The following is an 18107-nucleotide window of genomic DNA, read 5'->3' as shown; positions in this document are numbered from 1 at the left end:
AAGGCCTGACAGGTCTGGATCCTTAGCAGTGAGCACCCTCTGGACATGGGCTTTGACTTCAGTCGGGTGAGCATAGCAGCCTTGGCCATTCTAAACAGAGATGTAAGGGGGGAGAAAAAGCATGGGCCATGCACAGAATGGCAACCAGTGAAACTCAAGCTCCACACGGGGGGAATTAAGAGAGCACAGCTTACTTCCTCTTTGATTGTAAGCCTAGATGTGGACAAATAATACAGAGTGACTTGGAATATAAGAATTCCTGACAGAGCCAAGGGGTGAGCAGTGTGGATTTGAATCTAGTTCAGCACTTCATAGCTGGGTGTCCTTAGATAAGTACTTAACTGTCCTGAGCCTGTTACCCTAGTTCTAAAGCAGGGATGATGGCAGTCCCTACCTCACTGGGTGGTTGTGAGGATGGAATGGGGTGTTTCTAAAGCACTTAGGGTGGTGGTTGATATAGAGGAGAGAACAAGGGATGGAGAGAGAACAGGGCTGTTGTAAATGCATTGTGTTCATGCTAATAGAAACTTGGAGGTATGTTCAGGCCAACCAATCAAAAGCCCATCACTACTGAGAAGATAGTTTGTCATTCACAGATCTCAAGTGAAAGGGCTTACCACTGGGGCTGGGGTGACACATGGTAAATGGTGACCATCTTAGTCTGGAAAGACATAATTCTGAATCCATAGTCCTTAATATTGATATCTCCAAAGTCTAAAATCTCCCAACTCATAGTCCCAAAAGAATAAAATCCTGAAAACCAAAATTCTGAATATCATAATCCTCATTGAAATCAACAGCCATATATAAAGGATAAAAAGCAAATTGTGGTAAAGGGGTTAATGTTTTCCTGGTTGGGTACAGTAGTTGCATCATATTATGGAGAAGAAACCACTGGAGACCTTGAACAATGGTATTTTGGGTATGTTTAGAGGTGTCTAGAGATTAGTGTGTCAGTCTGAGTATACTAGGTTCTCTGAAGTTCTCTGAATTTGGAAAAGCACAGCTGTACATAGAAAATGAATGTCAATGTGTCCTCAAGGAGAGACAGTCCCAAAGGAAAGAGTGAAGTTGTTCACTACAGTGCAGGATTGAAATCAAAGTTAATGATGGAGGAAGTCAGCCAGCTCTTAGGCATTGCCTCTGTGCAGTAGCCATAATCTATCCCTGTAATTCCATATGTCAAAAATTGTTTTAAGATTTTTCCTTCTCAAAAGTTTTCTCACTATCTTAAACTGTCAGCATTATTATTATTTGCAATTCACTTTGTGTGCATATATTAATTTGCATCCTTCTCAACATAGAAGTTATACATTATGTAAAGATTTTGGGGGAGTATTGATTAATTTTATGAATTTTTTTTGCAAATTTGACTCCATTTAAGTGTTTTATCACAATGTCAAGCTTGTGTGTAAACACTTTGTGTGTATATAAAAACACTAAACTTTCTCAGTAAAATAAGAGATATCCTTTTAGTATATCTGCATTTGTGAAAGATAAAAGTTTTCTTGGCTGTTTGGGTGACTGTGAAGGTAGTGGTCATTCACTGTGGTTTTTGACCAATGGTGTCAAAAGACTTAGATTATCTGCCATGGTATTTCATATGAATATAGTTAAATAGTTGAGTGCACAAAATTGTCAACCATATACATTTTATTTTTGACCTATTTCTTTATGAATGCAGTTTATCTGCTCATAACTGTCATAGCTATGGGACTGCTGTTAGTATCCCTGAGTGTTTATGCTGGTAAAAATATGCAATATGCACATTGTTATTGCCTATTTTCTTTTTCTAAGATGGCTTATTAAATGTTTTGTTGTGTTCTTATATGTTGCTCAGATAAATCTCTTAAAAGTGTAAGTAAGCCAGCGCCATGGCTAATCCTCCGCCTAGCAGCGCTGGCACACCGGGTTCTAGTCCTGGTCAGGGTGCCAGATTCTGTCCCGGTTGCCCCCCTTCCAGGCCAGCTCTCTGCTGTGGCCAGGGAGTGCAGTGGAGGATGGCCCAAGTGCTTGGGCCCTGCACCCATGGGAGACCAGGAGAAGCACCTGGCTCCTGGCTTCGGATCAGCGCGCTGCGCCGGCCGCAGCGGCCATTGGAGGGTGAACCAACGGCAAAAGGAAGACCTTTCTCTCTGTCTCTCTCTCTCACTGTCCACTCTGCGTGTCAAAAAAAAAAAAAAAAACAACCCACACTCTCTCACTCTGGCTCTACAATTCTCTGTAACTCTTTCAAATAAATAAAATAATTCTTTTAAAAAAAGTGTAAGTAAATGTCTTTAAACTTGTTTATGCTATTTCTTTCAAAATTCTGTACTTGGGATTTTGATCATTCACAATTTTATACTTAGAGGATTTTGATCCTTTGGGATTTCATTTTTGGAGACTATAACATTTAGGATTGTGTCTTTTAGGATTATGGCCCAAACCCAAAGGAATAATCTAGGATAATCAAGAGGAAGAGGGAGGGTGTCATGGTGGGCAAGAGTCTTTATTGTGGTTTGATGGAAGGAAGTAGTAGGGCAGGGCAAGCAGACTAAGACTGGCCAGTGTGAGTCATTTCAGGGGAACCTTTTGCATGAGATCTGTCCCTAGTTTGCTGGTGGCTGGCTCTGGGGTGATTAGGACAGGGGACAGTGTGAGGGCCTGCTCCTTAAAGTGACTCTGTGAGTTAAGAAGGACAGCTACCCTCATTCCTCTATTGCACAAGGAGAAACTGAGGTCTGGAGGGGTTAGGTAACTTAGTCAAGGTCACCTGCTTATAACATGGAAAATTCCACCTGGAGTGCAGGTCAGACTTCCCTGCTTTGACGTGTCCGCTCTTCCTCTCCATGTCCATCAGGGCACCCGTCTACATCACCTGTGGTAGATACCATGCATGGCAAAGTCCTGGGGAAGTTCGTCAGCTTAGAAGGATTTGCACAGCCCGTGGCCGTCCTCCTGGGAATCCCCTTCGCCAAGCCCCCTCTTGGATCCCTGAGGTTTGCACCACCACAGCCTGCAGAGCCATGGAGCTATGTGAAGAACACCACCTCCTACCCTCCCATGTAAGCTGTGCACGGGGCTGGCGCTGGCATCTTTCAGGGGAGATGCTGTAGGAAGGAGTCAAGGCAACCCTCTGGTTGGCTTACACTTTGTTCTAGGGTCTCCAAGAACACTATAGAACATAAAAAAATCCAGAATTCCCACACATTCTAGATTTCTTCATCCAGTGCATATTTATCGGGCACCTACTGTGGGCCACATCTGTTCTCGATGCGCGGAATCAATTAGTGAATAGAACGAAGCTCCCTACCTTCATGGGGCTTGCATTCTAGCAGGGCTGGGGGAGAGAATAAACAACATGCAACTTAATGCATGATGTGCTAGTATGTAATTCCTCAGGCAAAACACTGAGCAGGTGAAGGAGATGAAAAGTAGTGATCGTGACTACTCTCCTTAGCATTGTTGGAGGAGTGAGGGTGTGAGGGTGTGTGCGGACATGACATGTGAGTTCTTACTTTGTACATTCAGACTCCCAGCTGTGTCTAAATTCCTAATCATAAGCAGTGAAGTGGTAAGTGCGCCCTCATGGCTGTGGTCAAGCTGGGCAAGGACCCAAAGGTTTCCCTTCCGTCAGAGCTGCTCCCAGTGACCGCCGACTCCTCCACTACAGCAATGCATGGCTGAGGTGTCCAGGATCCTGCCTCTGCTGGCTTCTTTCCTGTTCTTCCTTTTAGAAATAATATTCACTGTTTTCACTTCCTGAATGCAAAAATAATATACTTATTATTTTAATTTAGGAAATACAGATAAGTAAAGGTTAGAAAATTAAAATTATATACAATTCCACCAGGCAGAGAGAATTACTGTTATTATTTCAGATGACATTTTTCCAGTATTTCATATGTTTCATAATATTGCCTTTGAAAACGATATTATGGGGGCTGGCGCTGTGGCACGGTAGGTTAATCCTCTGCCTGTGGTGCCAGCATTCCATCTGGGCTCCGGTTCTTATCCCAAATGCTCTAACTCTCAAAATATTAAAAAAAATAAAATGATATTATGTATACTGGCATTGTGGCGTAGCCCATAAAGCTGCAACCTGTGATGGCGGCATTCCTTATGGGTGCCGGTTTGTTTCCTGGCTGCTCCACCTTTATTCAACTCCCTGCTAATGACCTGGGGAAAGCAGCAGAATATGACCCAAATGCTTGGACCCCTGCTACCCATATGGGAGATGTGGAAGAAGTTCCTGGCTCCTGGCTTCAGCCTGGCCCAGCTCTAGCTGTTGTAGCCATCTGGGAAGTGAACCAGTGGATGGAAGATTTATTTGTTTCTCTCTCTTTCTGCAACTTTGACTTTCAAATAAATGAATAAATCATTTTTAAAAAGAAAGATAATGATGAGAAATTCCTGTTAGCATTGCTCATGGGACAGGTCTGGTAACAATGAATTCCCTCACCTTTTGTTTGGGAAAATCTTTATCTCCCCTTCATTTCTTTTTTTTTTTTTCTTTTTCAGATTTATTTTATTTGTTTGAAAGGTAGACTTACAAAGAGATAGAAGCAGAGAGAGAGGTCTTTCATCTGCTGGTTCATTCCCCAAATGGCTGCAACAACTCGACTAGGCCAGGCCAAAGCCAGGACCCAGTCTTCCATGTTTCATTTGCCGGATTTCCTCTGGGTCTCCTACGTGGGTGCAGGGGCCTAAGGACTTGGGCCATCCTCAGCTGCCTTCCAAGGTGCACCAGCAGTAAGCTGGATCAGAAGTGGAGCAGCTGGGACTTGAACTGGCACCAATATGGGATGCCAGCACTTCAGACCTGGGCCTTAACCCGCTGTGCAACAGTGCCAGCCCCTATCTCTCCTTCATTTCTAAAGGTCAGCCTTGCCAAATACAGCGTTCATGAGTGACAGACTTTTCCTTTTGACATGTTGTTGCTTCTTTCTTTGCCAGTAATATTTCAGCACAGCTTTCTGATACCAGGCCTGTTGAATCTCCCTTATATGCTGTTTGCTCCCCCCCCCCCCATTGTTGTACTCAGAATCTTCTCTTTGTCATTAACAGTTCAGAGTTTGATTGTCACATATCCTGCAGTAGTCTTACTTGAGTTGTATCTTACTGGTGACAGTTGATCTTCCTATACCCAGCTATTTATATTAATCTACAGGTTTGGGGCATTTTCTTTTATTGTATATGTGTTTATGCCTTTTCCCTCTTTGCCTTTCTCAACTAACTCCCTCTTGAATTCCAGTACAATAAAAAGAGCTAGACTTTGTGCTACAGATCCCATGAACCTTTTGAGTTCCTTTTCACTATTTTTCCCTCTGTCTCTGTGTTTTCAAGTGGCCCCTCTTTGAGCTCACTGATTTGCTTTTCTGTTTGATCAATTCTTCTGTTGATAACCTTTATTGTTAACTTTCATTTGTTGTTTTGTTCAGGGTAAGGATTTCTGTTTGATTTTTTATTATTTCAATATCTCTGCTAAGTTCTCTTGAATAATTTCCATGTTTTTTGAAGTTATTGAGCTTCCTTAAAACAGCTAGTTTTAATTATTTGTCTGAGGGATCACACATCTCTATCACTTTAAGATCGATCTCTGGTGCCTATTTTTGTTTGTAACTTTGGCGAGGTCTTACTCCCCTGAGTGTTCTTGATGTTTGTGAATGTGACGGGCTTCGCAGTCTTCGCAGTCTTCTTTGTTTGAACTAGTCCTCCTTCACTGGCCCTCTAGAGACTTCACACAGGTGGCTGTTTCCTGACTGTGACTGCTGTAGTCATTCCAGCACTAGAGGGCACTCTACGCCCAGGTTTCCCATGAATTTCCCGAGTTAGGTATTTCTCTGGCCAAGGTGGACCTGGGGATTATCCCAGAGAGGAACACTGGCTGTGTAGGAAATCCGGCAAATTTCCCAAGCCTAGAATCATGTCCCAGTTCCCAGACAGGCACAGCCCTCAGGCATTCCCTCCAATAGAGGGTCCAACTCCTTAGTATGGCAAGAGTGCCTGGAGCTGAGAGTGGGCTCCTTCAAGGTTTGCTGTGAGACAGATGCATATCTCCCAGCAGGTCCATGCACAGGTGTGATAATTTCTTAGCTGCTGGTCACTGCTAAGATTTATGTTGGCTGACAGAGGAGCCTTTTTTTTTTTTTTTTTTTTTTACAGGCAGAGTTAGTGAGAGAGAGATAGAGACCGAGAGAAAGGTCTTCCTTCCATTGGTTCACCCCCCAAGTGGTCGCTATGGCTGGTGCGCTGCGCCGATCCGAAGCCAGGAGCCAGGTGCTTCCTCCTGGTCTCCCATACGGGTGCAGGGCCCAAGGACATGCACCATCCTCCACTGCACTCCCGGGCCACAGCAGAGAGCTGGACTGGAAGAGGGGCAACCGGGACAGAATCCGGCACCCCGACTGGGACTAGAACCCGGTGTGCCGGTGCCGCAGGTGGAGGATTAGCCTAGTGAGCCGCGGTGCCAGCCCTAGAGGAACCTCTTGATAGAGGCACTAGCGTGCACAATTCCTCCTAGACATCTTGGCAGATGGCTTTGGATGTAGGGGATGTGTGGAGCCTGAGCCAAGTCTCTTTGGGAAGGAGGCCATTTCTGGGCTTGTACCAAAGAGCATGATTAGTGTGTCTGCATTGTGAGTTGAGATCGACACTCAAAAGGGTCTTCTTGGGTCTCAGACCCCACTGGGAGTGCACAACCACCTGAAACCTGAAGCTTCCACTAGGAGACTCTTGTTGTGGGTTACTATAAGGATGTATCCTACCCTCACTCTTTTTTAAAAGATGTATTATTGGCCAGCGCCGCGGCTCATTAGGCTAATCCTCCACCTTGCGGTGCCGGCACACCGGGTTCTAGTCCCGGTCAGGGCGCCGGATTCTGTCCCGGTTGCCCCTCTTCCAGTCCAGCTCTCTGCTGTGGCCAGGGAGTTCAGTGGAGGATGGCCCAAGTACTTGGGCCCTGCACCCCAAGGGAGACCAGGATAAGTACCTGGCTCCTGCCATTGGATCAGCACGGTGCTCCGGCCGCAGCGCGAAGAAAAAAAAAAGATGTATTATTTATTTGAGAAGGGTAGACAGAGAAATCGGTCTTGTATCTGCTGGTTCACCCCTCAAATGGTTATAATGGCCACTACTGGGCCCGACCAAAGCCATACGCCCAGAACACCATCTGGATCTCTCATGTCAGGGGCAGGGTCCCGAGTGCTATTGCCATAATCTGCTGCTTTACCAGGCACATTAGAAGGGAGCTGGACGGGAAGCAGAGCAGCCAGTACTCAAGCAGGCACTTGGAAATTGAATGCCAGCATTGGAAGTGGTTGTTTTTCCTGCTGTGCCACAATGCCAACCCCTGTGCTATCTTTCAGATGTCCTATTTTAGTATAAATGCCAAGAAATAGCATCTCTGAGACAGAGCATATGCATTTTGTTAAATATTTCCCGATATATTTTCAACATTTCTCCTGTGCCTGTATCTATCTTGTATGTATATATATATACATATTTATTTGAGAGTTTATAGTATACATATATATTTATTTGATATATATGTATATATACATGTATATATATGCACACACACACACACTATACAGTCTTGGAGTTATTTTTAAATGATTTTTTTCAAGTTTATTTTGTGTCTTTCTGGCTCCTAGTGCCTCAGTTACCTCAGCTGCATTCTGGGGTTGGGGTGCCTGTCTTCTGGGCACCCTGAGATCTGGAAATAGTGCATAAAATGTACTTGGAGATGCAAATACTATGTAAGATGGATCTTCCTTGCTATATGATCCTGGGATGGTTCTCTGAAAATAGTGTCTGACTCCCTGAGAGGCCATGATAGATGTCACCAATTGTAATCTGTATTGATCTCTGAGATCTCTCATCAAGCAAGCTGCAGCACTTGCCTAGGATGGGTTGATGATAGTGTCCTAGCTTGTCTGGCCTGGAGATCCTTAAAGAAACCACTCCCTTCACTTAGACAAGGCAGATTCCTGCTCAGAGCATCGAAGGAACCCACTCAAGGTCACCAAGCAAATCAACAGCTGAGGCAGATTGGAATGCGGCTCCCTTGATGTTGAGCCACAAAGATGTCACCTCAAACTTATTATAGACCATGAATATCTGCCATTTTAGGACTTCTATGGTTTACGGATATTTTTCATGGACTAGAACATGTTTACCCAGTACAGGAACGTTGTCACCCTGTAGTCCACCTTAAGGAACCCAGCAGAACAGGAGCCCAGGTCAGGGGAGTGTAGGAAATGCCCAAGGCAGGGCAGCGCATGGGCAGCCTCCTCTCCTTGGCTTAGGGCATCCTAAAGCTCTTGGAAGAAGAGTGGCACCATGGCTTTCTCACCCCGCATGATCTTGGGTGAGCTTAGTGTGTCCATGTCGACTATCCAAAATCCCCGATATCCTGTCCATTCCAAAGTCTTGAGTCTGGCAATAGCAATTCTCATTTTCGCTTTAACCCCCCCAGTGCAAGGTCTAACCTCAGGAAACACCTTGGTCGGCTCTGGTTGAAGCTCAGTGATTCTGTCTCCCCCAGGTGTTCTCAAGTCACGGTGGATGATTCACTACTCCAGGTGCTCAATACCAACAGGGAGAATGTTTCTCTCGACATTTCGGAAGACTGCCTTTACCTGAATATCTACACTCCCGCTGACTTGATGAAGAAAAGCAGGCTGCCGGTAAGCATGGGGACCCCTATGTGTGCAAGTCCCAGCATCTGGGATCGTCTGGTGCAGACTGGAGGAGGATAAAGGCAGTGTGGGTTGGTGGCATCATGGGCTGTGTCTGTTTCAGGGATCCCAGGGTTCCTCTGAACACAGGAAGCACCAGTTTTCAATGTCTCAGTTGTGCCCAGAGACTCGGGGTCTCTGAGGGATTTGTAGTACCTCTTCATTTTTTCCTAGTCTTCTCGTGCTAATAAAAGAACAAGGATGTTTATTTTTAGTTGCTAGTTTAAGAACTTGACACTCGGAAGAGCTAGGACAAAATTTCTAATGATGGTAGGTCTGGACAGAATCTTAGTGAAAAGTCAACAACCCAGTCATTTCCTTTATAGAAACAGAAACTGAGTTCTGAATCGGGGTAGGGGAGCTCAGATGGTAGGGTCGACAGACCAACAGCTTGAGTCTTCTGATCTTCAAACCAGGGATTTGAGGCTCAAACTAGAGAATCCAGTCAGTGTATTGCCTTCTGCCTGCTCTGCCTGCACGCCAAGATCCACCCATGACAACCTTCACCTTCCCATGACAGAGGTATGGGCCACAGCACCTGGAACATTCTCACATGCACTTAACTTTGCACTTTGTAAACCATCAGGTGTTTGATTGCAGCTCATTTACTTCCCTAACTGTCTTTGGCACAGGCTATGACTCAGTGAGTCAGCATTTCCCAAATAAAAAAAAAAAAGAGCCAGAGATGGGCAGGCTGCCAGTTACAGACTGGAGAAGGCAGGGTGGAGAGCAGGGAGGTCTTAAGAAAAACGAGGCCATCCCTGGAGTAGAAGAGAGAGGGGTGCTGACACCCAGCCAGTCTCCCAGAGACACTCCTGGCTTGGTGCCCAGAGTGAGAGAGGAAGTCTGTGAACTTGAGACTAGAATGTGGCTCTTGGAGCTGTGGCAGAGGTTCATTCACTCATTCTATTCATTCATTTACACATCTATTGTGTAGTCAGTACACCCATGCACATAGTTAGACTTGTAGGATACCAGAAATAAAGAACAGAGAGCCGTTATGATGCAGACTCTGCCATCTGGGCTGCACAGAGACATGGTGATTTCTTCACCATATTATTGCTGACCAGCCCTGGGCTGTAACTCAGTTCCTGCCCTGGAGACAGGCAGGGATTATATGTGGAGGAGAAACTGATGATCTGGGAACCTGGAGGCAGGGAAATCTCTATCTAGTGGTGGAGGTTCTGGGACCAAAGGGTCTAGGATCAATCCTGGTTCTACCTTTGATGAATTATGAGATGTGGACCATTTCTCAACTTCTTTAGGCCTGTGTTTCTTCAGAATTGAATAACTGCTTATGAGCACTCAGTGACAGATATCAAGTTTTATCCCATTTCCAGGCTAAGATGAAAACAGGAACTCATGAAAGTTTAGTTAGAGTGGAAGGGAGAATCTTACTCCTGCCCTAACAGCCAACTAATTGCTGTGGCCATGGGCTGCTGTGAGCTGGGCTCAACAAAAGGACTCCGGAGCCTGACTGCCTGGTCCAAGTCCTGCTTCAAACACTTATTAGATCTGAGATCTCATGTGGGTGAAGTACCTCAGTTTTTGTTATCTGCTAAATGGAACAATATTTTTACTTCTTATAATATTTATCTTAAAGTTCTTGGAACAGTACTTCTACAAAGTTCACATGAGAGTTATTTTATTTTTACTAACAGTATTAATATCATGTTATTTTAGCAACTCTCATTTCTTTCCTACTACGTGAGCACATTACATGCAATCCAGGAATTGTGCTGTATCTATTTGCATCCTTTCTCATAGTCTGAGTTTTTCATAAACGTTCTAAAGAGCCCTAGTGCAAGGGCTGCCATATGCAAATGCTGAGCCAAATGAACGTTTCAGGCATAAGGATGAGGGGAGGGCTGGGGTGAACAGGAAACCTTGGCCTTTGCTGTTGCCACAGTGATGTTTGCAGTTTGAAGATCACTGGGTAGATGTGGCAGCTGGGGAGAAAGGCGGGGGAATCCTAGATGCATGGAGTAGGGTGGTAGCCTGGGTCCCAGTTCTCTAGGACTAGAGAGACCTTTCGCAGCCTCGCTGGTGGACGTTGGGAAACAGTCTTCTTATGTCTTGGCCAAGACGTAGGTGATCAAGCCAGACAACCTCTGAAGCCCCTCCCAGATTTGCTTCCTGTAAATGGTGTTTGCCTCCCTCCCTGCTCAGGTGATGGTGTGGATCCATGGAGGTGGCCTGGTTTTAGGTGCAGCATCCATCTATGATGGCCTGACCCTCTCTGTCCATGAGAATGTGGTGGTGGTGACCGTTCAATACCACCTGGGCATCTGGGGATTCTTCAGGTAAGAAATGAGACTCACCACACACTGCCTCCTAGGGAGATAGAGTCCAGCTCTGGTCATGTCAGCTTGCAAGGGGACCTTTGCTAAGCTCTTTAATAAGGAATCCAAGTGACTTGGCTGCATTTGCTTTCTCATTACCCAGAGACTCTCATCCACTTGTTTCTGAGGTTTCGCACAAGCTGCTCCTTCTTGGAATGCCTCCTGTACCTGATGAATGCCTATTTACCCTGCAAGGCCCAGCATCATGCTACCTCTTATGGAATACTCCTCCTTTTTACCTTGCTGCCCCAGCCCATGACATTCCTCTAGGATGGCAGTCAGCATGCAGCACGGTGGTTAACCAATGAAGGGGCAGACTCGCAGAGGAAAATCTGTGCATAAAGGAGTGGATGACTATAGAGGGGTGGAGAACAAGACACTCATAAACAAAGCTGGAGGAGTGTGGGGCCACCATTCCTTTCCTTCCTGGGATCCAGTGCATCCAGGAGTCAAAGCTGAGATTCTCCTTTAGGTCTGCAGATGGGTAGGAACCAGCTTAACTCTAGAACCCAATTCCTGTGCACCTTTCTGTGTGTACCCAGAATATCTGCCCCTGAGCTGGCTGGTGCCTGGGCTGGGGCAGGGGGTCTTTTCACCAAGGGGAAGACAACAAAGCTGGAGATGGGGTTCTGGCCTGCATGTCACTGCATGTCACCAACCCAGTCACACCCCACAAGTAACACCTTCACTGAGGCTCTACATCCCTTTCACCAACAAACTGATGTCTCTGCTCCACCGCTGCAAGAAAACTGCAATGAGATCTCTGCCCTCCTCCTTCCTCCCTATCTCCCCTCTACCCAGGTCAGACAGATTCTCAGCTGTCTATGTCACCACCTGGGTGTTTGTGTCCAAATCACCAGTGACTTCCATCAGCTCTCAGCCCAAACTTATACCTTCTTGGCCCAGATGCAAATATCCACTTGTGTCTCTCTAGGTCTCCTGGTCACCTCTACTTCCTAGACTGTTCCTTCCCAACCCCTTCACTGGCACCTCTATCACCTCCCCCATTCTCAGGCCTCTGTGAATCTCCCTGTCCCTCTCCACTAAGTCCTTGAGTGATCAGAGCTCCCTACTTTTAACATCCCCTCCTTTGAAACCCAGACACCCATCATAAATGACCTCCTTTCTCTTCCATTGAGATCTAAAGCACACCTCCCATATCACTTGGACAGAGTGGACCCCTGACTCCCACATTACGTTTCCCAACAAAAACCCTCTCTTATCCCCCAGGGCCTCCTGCATGCCTGCTGGCAGCTCCACCCTTTGGTTGCACAGAACAAATTCCAGTGAGCAGCCTAGACTCTTCTTCCAGCCACATCCAGTCAGCCAGCAAACACTCTTGGCTCCATTTTTCAAATATATTCAGAATCCAACCTCTTGTAGCCTCCTCCTTGCTCCCAGGCTATTCAGATTATGGGTATGACCACTTACTCTTATGACCCTCCTTTGACACTCTGGATGATCCACACCATAACCAGAGGGATCGTTTTAACATAGACTGAATTGTGTTATGTCTCTGTACGAAACCCTGCAGTGGGATTCTTCATATTTGCAACAACATTAAATCCCTCACCAAGGCCCACAGCGCTCTCCAGCTGTATCTGCTACTCACACACTTCCATTCACTGGGCCCAGGCCCTCTGCTCTTGTTGCTTCTCCTGCTTGCAGGTCCTTCTGCATGATCCTTGTGCTCATCGTATTCAGGTCCCTACTCAAACACCACTGCCCCAGAGATGCCTCCCCAGTCATGTGACCTCCTTTGTCTGCCTTTATGTTTTCTCAAAGCATTTTCACTACCTGTCATTATATCCTAGGTTCATGTTTGCGCTCTATAGTGTGAACTCAGCATCCTGAGTCTGCCTGTGCTGTTCTTATATGCTCTCAAGCTCTTAGTGCACTTCTGGGCACATGGCAGACACTCAGTTCATAGCTGTCAGATGCACGAATGCAGAGCTCTACACAAAACTGTGCTGTGGAAATGGGAGGAAGGGGAAGACTCTGTGTCAGGGATGTGGAAGGCCACCTGTTTCTGGAAGCCAGACTTGAGTACCTAGGATACTGTGGTCCTGAGAGCTCTGCCATGACATCTGTGCTCCCCACCCCACTCTTCTCACAGCACAGGAGATGAACACAGTCGAGGGAACTGGGGTCACTGGGACCAGGTGGCTGCACTGCGCTGGGTCCAGGTCAACATTGCCAACTTTGGAGGGAACCCAGGTTCTGTGACCATCTTTGGAGAGTCAGCAGGAGCTGAAAGTGTCTCTCTCCGTTCTTGTAAGTGTTCCTGGCACCAGGCTCCATCCCAGGCTTGGTGGAACTTCATGGGACCCCTTGGAGACAGGCTAATTGAGCCCTGAGCATCTTTGCTTTCATGTCCTGGATCCAGCCCCCAGTCTACTCGTGGTATGTCACCAGCATTGGAAAGCTAAGGATCAAACTATCTTTAGCCTACAGGAAGCTCTGATCTCAGCTTAATGTCCTAGGGTTATATGAATCTCCCTGAAGACTGCAACAGTGATGTTCCCCTTCTTGTCCCTTGGTTGAATTCTCTGCTTCCTTTCTAATCATTTCAACATTGCGACTTACCTCAGTTCTCTTGGGAAGCAGTTTTGAGTGTACATTACAGACTTGTGGAGTTAAGGACCAGATTTGGATAAAGTGTCATTGCTTGGCTTGAAGGCAGCTATATGAGTTTGAACAAACTGAACAGAAGAGGACCCAAAAGCTTCCTCTGTACAGTGACTTGTCCATGCCCCACAGGGAGCATCGCAATGTGTGGGACTGATGGATAAGGTGGTCTGGGAGAAGTGGGGAAGTGAGATCAGATACGAAGGCAGTACAGAGAGATAGGATGGGGTGTGGGCCACAAATGCTACTGTTAGGTGTCAGGTGCCTTGCTTTGTGGAGAACTGGGATGGGGAGACACTTGGGGGAGTTATAAAAGGTGCTGGGAGCTGTAGCAACTCTCCAGCTGCCTCAGTTTTGAGAGAGGGTCAGCTCTATTACTGTAGTTTTTGTACACGTCTTGATTTCAGAGTTGAATACTCACAGCAAAATGTTTCTTTACTTTTTAATGTAGAAAAAGGGAAAAATACAGGTAAATTCAAGTGCAGAAAGAGTCACCCACAACCCCAATACCAGGGATAATCACATAAATGTTTTTCCGTGGATTTCCCTGGTCTTTTTTCCACAGCTGACTTCTATCTACATGTCTCCATTTTTTCCCAAATTTCTTTCTCAAATATTGTAATATATTTTCCCTAAATAATAAACATGTTTACACTAGTTCATAGTCTTTTATTTCATATTTCTTGAAGCGTTTGTATCCAGGAGCAGCCTGGAAAGCAGGCCAAGCTGGATGAGGAGTTTGGCCCCCAGTATCTACAGGGAAATAGGCCGGAGGAGTGGCAGATGGAGAAAGCCTGGAAGAGAAACATGTCAGTGACCCTCTCCTCATTAACAAGACCTCTCTTCCTGTTCATTCTCATCCCAGGTTTTGTCGCCCCTGGTCAAGAACCTCTTCCATCGAGCCATTTCTGAGAGCGGCGTGGCCCTCAGTCCTGGTTTATTCAGGAAGGACGTCAAGCCCTTGGCTGAGGTGGGTCTCACCTTGGACAGCTCCTGCACCCTTGGCTTTGCACTCCTGAATTCTCAGGGCTCTTTCTTTCTGTGGGACCCAGATGAGATTCTCAAAGCATCTCTGTCAATGCATCACTGACATGAGAATGACAGAGCAGGAAGGGAAAGGAGAAACCTCACCCAACCAAATGTTTCTACAGCCACACAAACTAGAACAGAGCTCCACAGCTATTTCCCAGGGTCAGCAAGTGCACAGAGCAGGCATGCATGGAATTCTAGCTCAAAAGAGGGGCCATCTTTTACTGCTTTCCCAAGCCATAGCAGAAAGCCAGATCAGAAGTGGAGTATCGTCAGTGCAGCGGCTCAATAGGCTAATCCTCCGCCTGCAGCGATGGTGCCCCGGGGTTCTAGTCCCGGTCGGGGCACAGGATTCTGTCCCGGTTGCTCCTCTTCCAGTCCAGCTCTCTGCTGTGGCCAGGGAGTGCAGTGGAGGATGGCCCAAGTCCTTGGGGCCTGCACCTGCATGGGAGACCAGGAGAAGCACCTGGCTCCTGGCTTCGGATCAGTGCGGTGCGCCGGCTGCAGTGCGCCGGCTGCAGCGGCCATTGTGGGGTGAACCAACGGAAAAGGAAGACCTTCTCCCTGTCTCTCTCTCTCTCTCTCTCTCTCTCTCTCTCACTGTCCACTCTGCTTGTCAAAAAAAAAAAAGTGGAGTATCTTGGACTCGAACCAGTGCCCATATGGGATACCAGCGCTTCAGACCAGGGTGTTAACCTGCTGTGCCACAGTGCTGGCCCCAATACTATTAATTCTTCCAATATTTGTATACAGAATGTCTTTCCATTTGTATGTCTGTATGTTCTCTTCAATTTCTTTCACTAGTGTTTTGTAATGTTTTTGTTGTAAGCATTGATCACTTACTTCATCAAGTTTATTCATGAATAAAGATAAGTTTATTTTGGTGCAAAAAAAAAAAAAGAGAAATCCATGTGTAGATTTTTTCACAAATTTTTTGCACCAAAATAACTTTTTTTAAAGATTTCTTTTTTGATTTTTACTTGAAAGTCAGAGTTACACAGAGAGAGAAGAAGAGGCAGAGATAGAGAGAAAGGTCTTCCATCCTCTGGTTCATTCCCCAGTTGGCCACAAAGGCCGGAGCTATGACGATCCAAAGCCAGCAGCCAGGAGCTTCCTCCGGGTTTCCCATGTGGATATAGGAGCCCAAGGACTTGGGCCATTTCCATTGCTTTTCCAGGCCACAGCAGAGAGCTGAATCAGAAGTAGAATAGCCGGGACATGAACAAGCGCCCATATGGGATGCCGGCGCTGCTGGTGGCGGCTTTACCCACTAACCCACAGTGCCGGCCCCTGCACCGAAATAACTTTATCTTTTAATTCCTTTCATTTTAATGTCCTCCTTTCAATCCTTTGTAACCCTTTGAACAAATTAGTGCTAGTTCTTTAAAGGTTTGGTAAAACTGCAGTGGAGCTGTCTGGCCCTGGGCTTTTCTTTATTAGGAGACTTTTTGTTATGGGTTCAATCCTATCATTCAATATTGGTCTGTTTGGGCTTCTTTATTCTTGTAGCTCTATTTTGGAAGGTTATTTGTTTCCAGAAATTTTATCCACTTCTTCTAGGGTTTCCAATTTGTTGTGGTATGGTTGTTCCTAATAGTCTCTCAAATTATCCTTTGTTTTCTTTGATATTAGTTGTAATACTTTCTTTTTCATCTGTGATTTTGTTAATTTTGGTTTTCTGTCTTTATTTCTTTGTCAGTGATGAGTTTGTACTGGGAAGACCGACCCCCAGTAACTGAGACAGGATGAAGAAAGCATCTCTTCAACAGGGTTTCCATTTCACATGTTTTTAAGATGGAAAGAGATTCTGAGCTTGTGTCAGAGGTTCTCTATTCAGTAATCCATGGTCCTCAGTGACTTGCCCTAGCACAGGGGTGGACAAACTGTGCCTCATAGCCATATCTTGGCCTATATTTATGTGACTTTGGGGCTAAAAAGGACTTTATAAATAACTGAAAAATACAGATAAGGATAATATTTCATACATGACTTGTGAAAATGATATGAAATATGAATTTTAAGGGATAATTAAGGATTTATTCAAACATATTGACACTCATTCATTTATGTATTATCTATTGCTGCTTTTTATTATCACAGTAGAGTTGAGTGGTTGCAACAGAGACCACACAGCCCACAAAGCTTCAAACACATACTGTTTGATCTTTGGATAACCTTTTGCTGAGTCCTGCCCTAAGGAGTCATTATTATTACTTTATTAAATTTGCAAGTGGAAATTCTTTAGCTGTGTCGTAAATACCTCAGCTAATTGTGAAGGCTCAAGTATGCAATGAGATGGACAACAGGCTACCGCCTTTAAGGGTCACATTTTCATCACATCCTGTACTTTCTCAAATACCTTTGTGTGAACTACTTCTCTAGGCCTACTGATATTCCGAATATTTTAATGTGTAAAACATATAGTGTGCCCTCCTAGGTACTTGGTATGTACTAGTCTATCTTATAAGAAAGGTACAATCGTTTTCTCCACATCTATGGTAGAGAGACTGAAACACAGGAAATCTAGTGGTATACCTGAGGCCAAATAGCTAGTGAGTGGAGGGAGCAGGATTTGAAACCAGACAGTGGAATTTACAATTCCATATTCTTCCCTCCTTTTCCACACTGCGTCTCTTGAGACATCTGGTTTTGAGACCATTATGCCCGTTTTAACACAGATTAGGTAACAGAGACATAAACATTTGGTAATTGGCTCATATGACAATTCAAATTAGCAACAGAACCCACATCTGAGTATTTCGGCTACCCCCGCTGCCTTCAGAAGTTGGGTTTCAGATTGAAAAATCTATTTCTATATTGATGGGAAGAAAGGACATAACTCTTGAACTCTGCTATTACCTTTGGTCTCTGCAGCAAATTGCTATTGCAGCAGGATGTAAAACCACCACCTCGGCTGTCATGGTTCACTGCCTGCGCCAGAAGACAGGATGAGCTCTTGGAGACAGCACTGAAAATGGTAGGAGAATGTGTCCTGTGGAGCACACCCTGTGTGCTTCCCCCTAGGGCTCGTCCTTGCAGCTGTCCTCATGTCCCAGAAAAATCAACCAGGGATTCTTTCTCACCTCCTAGGATTACTGTCAGCTTCTATATCTGAGTGGGGGATTTCACTTTTCCTTTTTTTAAAATTGTGAAATGTCTTAAATGTCAAAAAGAAGGTCCAAAAGTAACATGGTGAAAACCACTCAGTAATGTCAAAACATATTTTGCTATTCTTGTTTTCAGGTATATTTTTATGAAACTAAATTTCCCCATTCCAGAAATAAGCGCCATCCTGAATTTGGGTGATGAGGATATTAGGTACAAAGATTTTAGAAAGTTGTCGCAATTTATCTTGATTGAGTAGATATCTAAATTATAACTATGG

General features: G+C 45.3%; 1 protein-coding gene across 1 annotated transcript; it reads left to right on the top strand.

Moving 5' to 3' along the window:
- Positions 1–879: 879 nt before the first annotated feature.
- LOC138846534 (liver carboxylesterase 1-like) lies at positions 880–17885 on the top strand. Its single transcript, XM_070062549.1, has 8 exons — positions 880–922; positions 2843–3047; positions 8531–8672; positions 10893–11026; positions 13182–13333; positions 14471–14472; positions 14559–14663; positions 17597–17885. Exons 1-8 carry the CDS (start codon positions 880–882, stop codon positions 17672–17674), a joined length of 861 nt encoding a protein of 286 aa, XP_069918650.1. The 3' UTR covers positions 17675–17885.
- Positions 17886–18107: the final 222 nt, after the last annotated feature.

The sequence above is a fragment of the Oryctolagus cuniculus genome, chromosome 18 (assembly GCF_964237555.1).
Source record: "Oryctolagus cuniculus chromosome 18, mOryCun1.1, whole genome shotgun sequence".
Classification (NCBI taxonomy): Eukaryota; Metazoa; Chordata; class Mammalia; order Lagomorpha; family Leporidae; genus Oryctolagus; species Oryctolagus cuniculus.
This window is presented reverse-complemented; position numbering and strand designations above follow the sequence as displayed.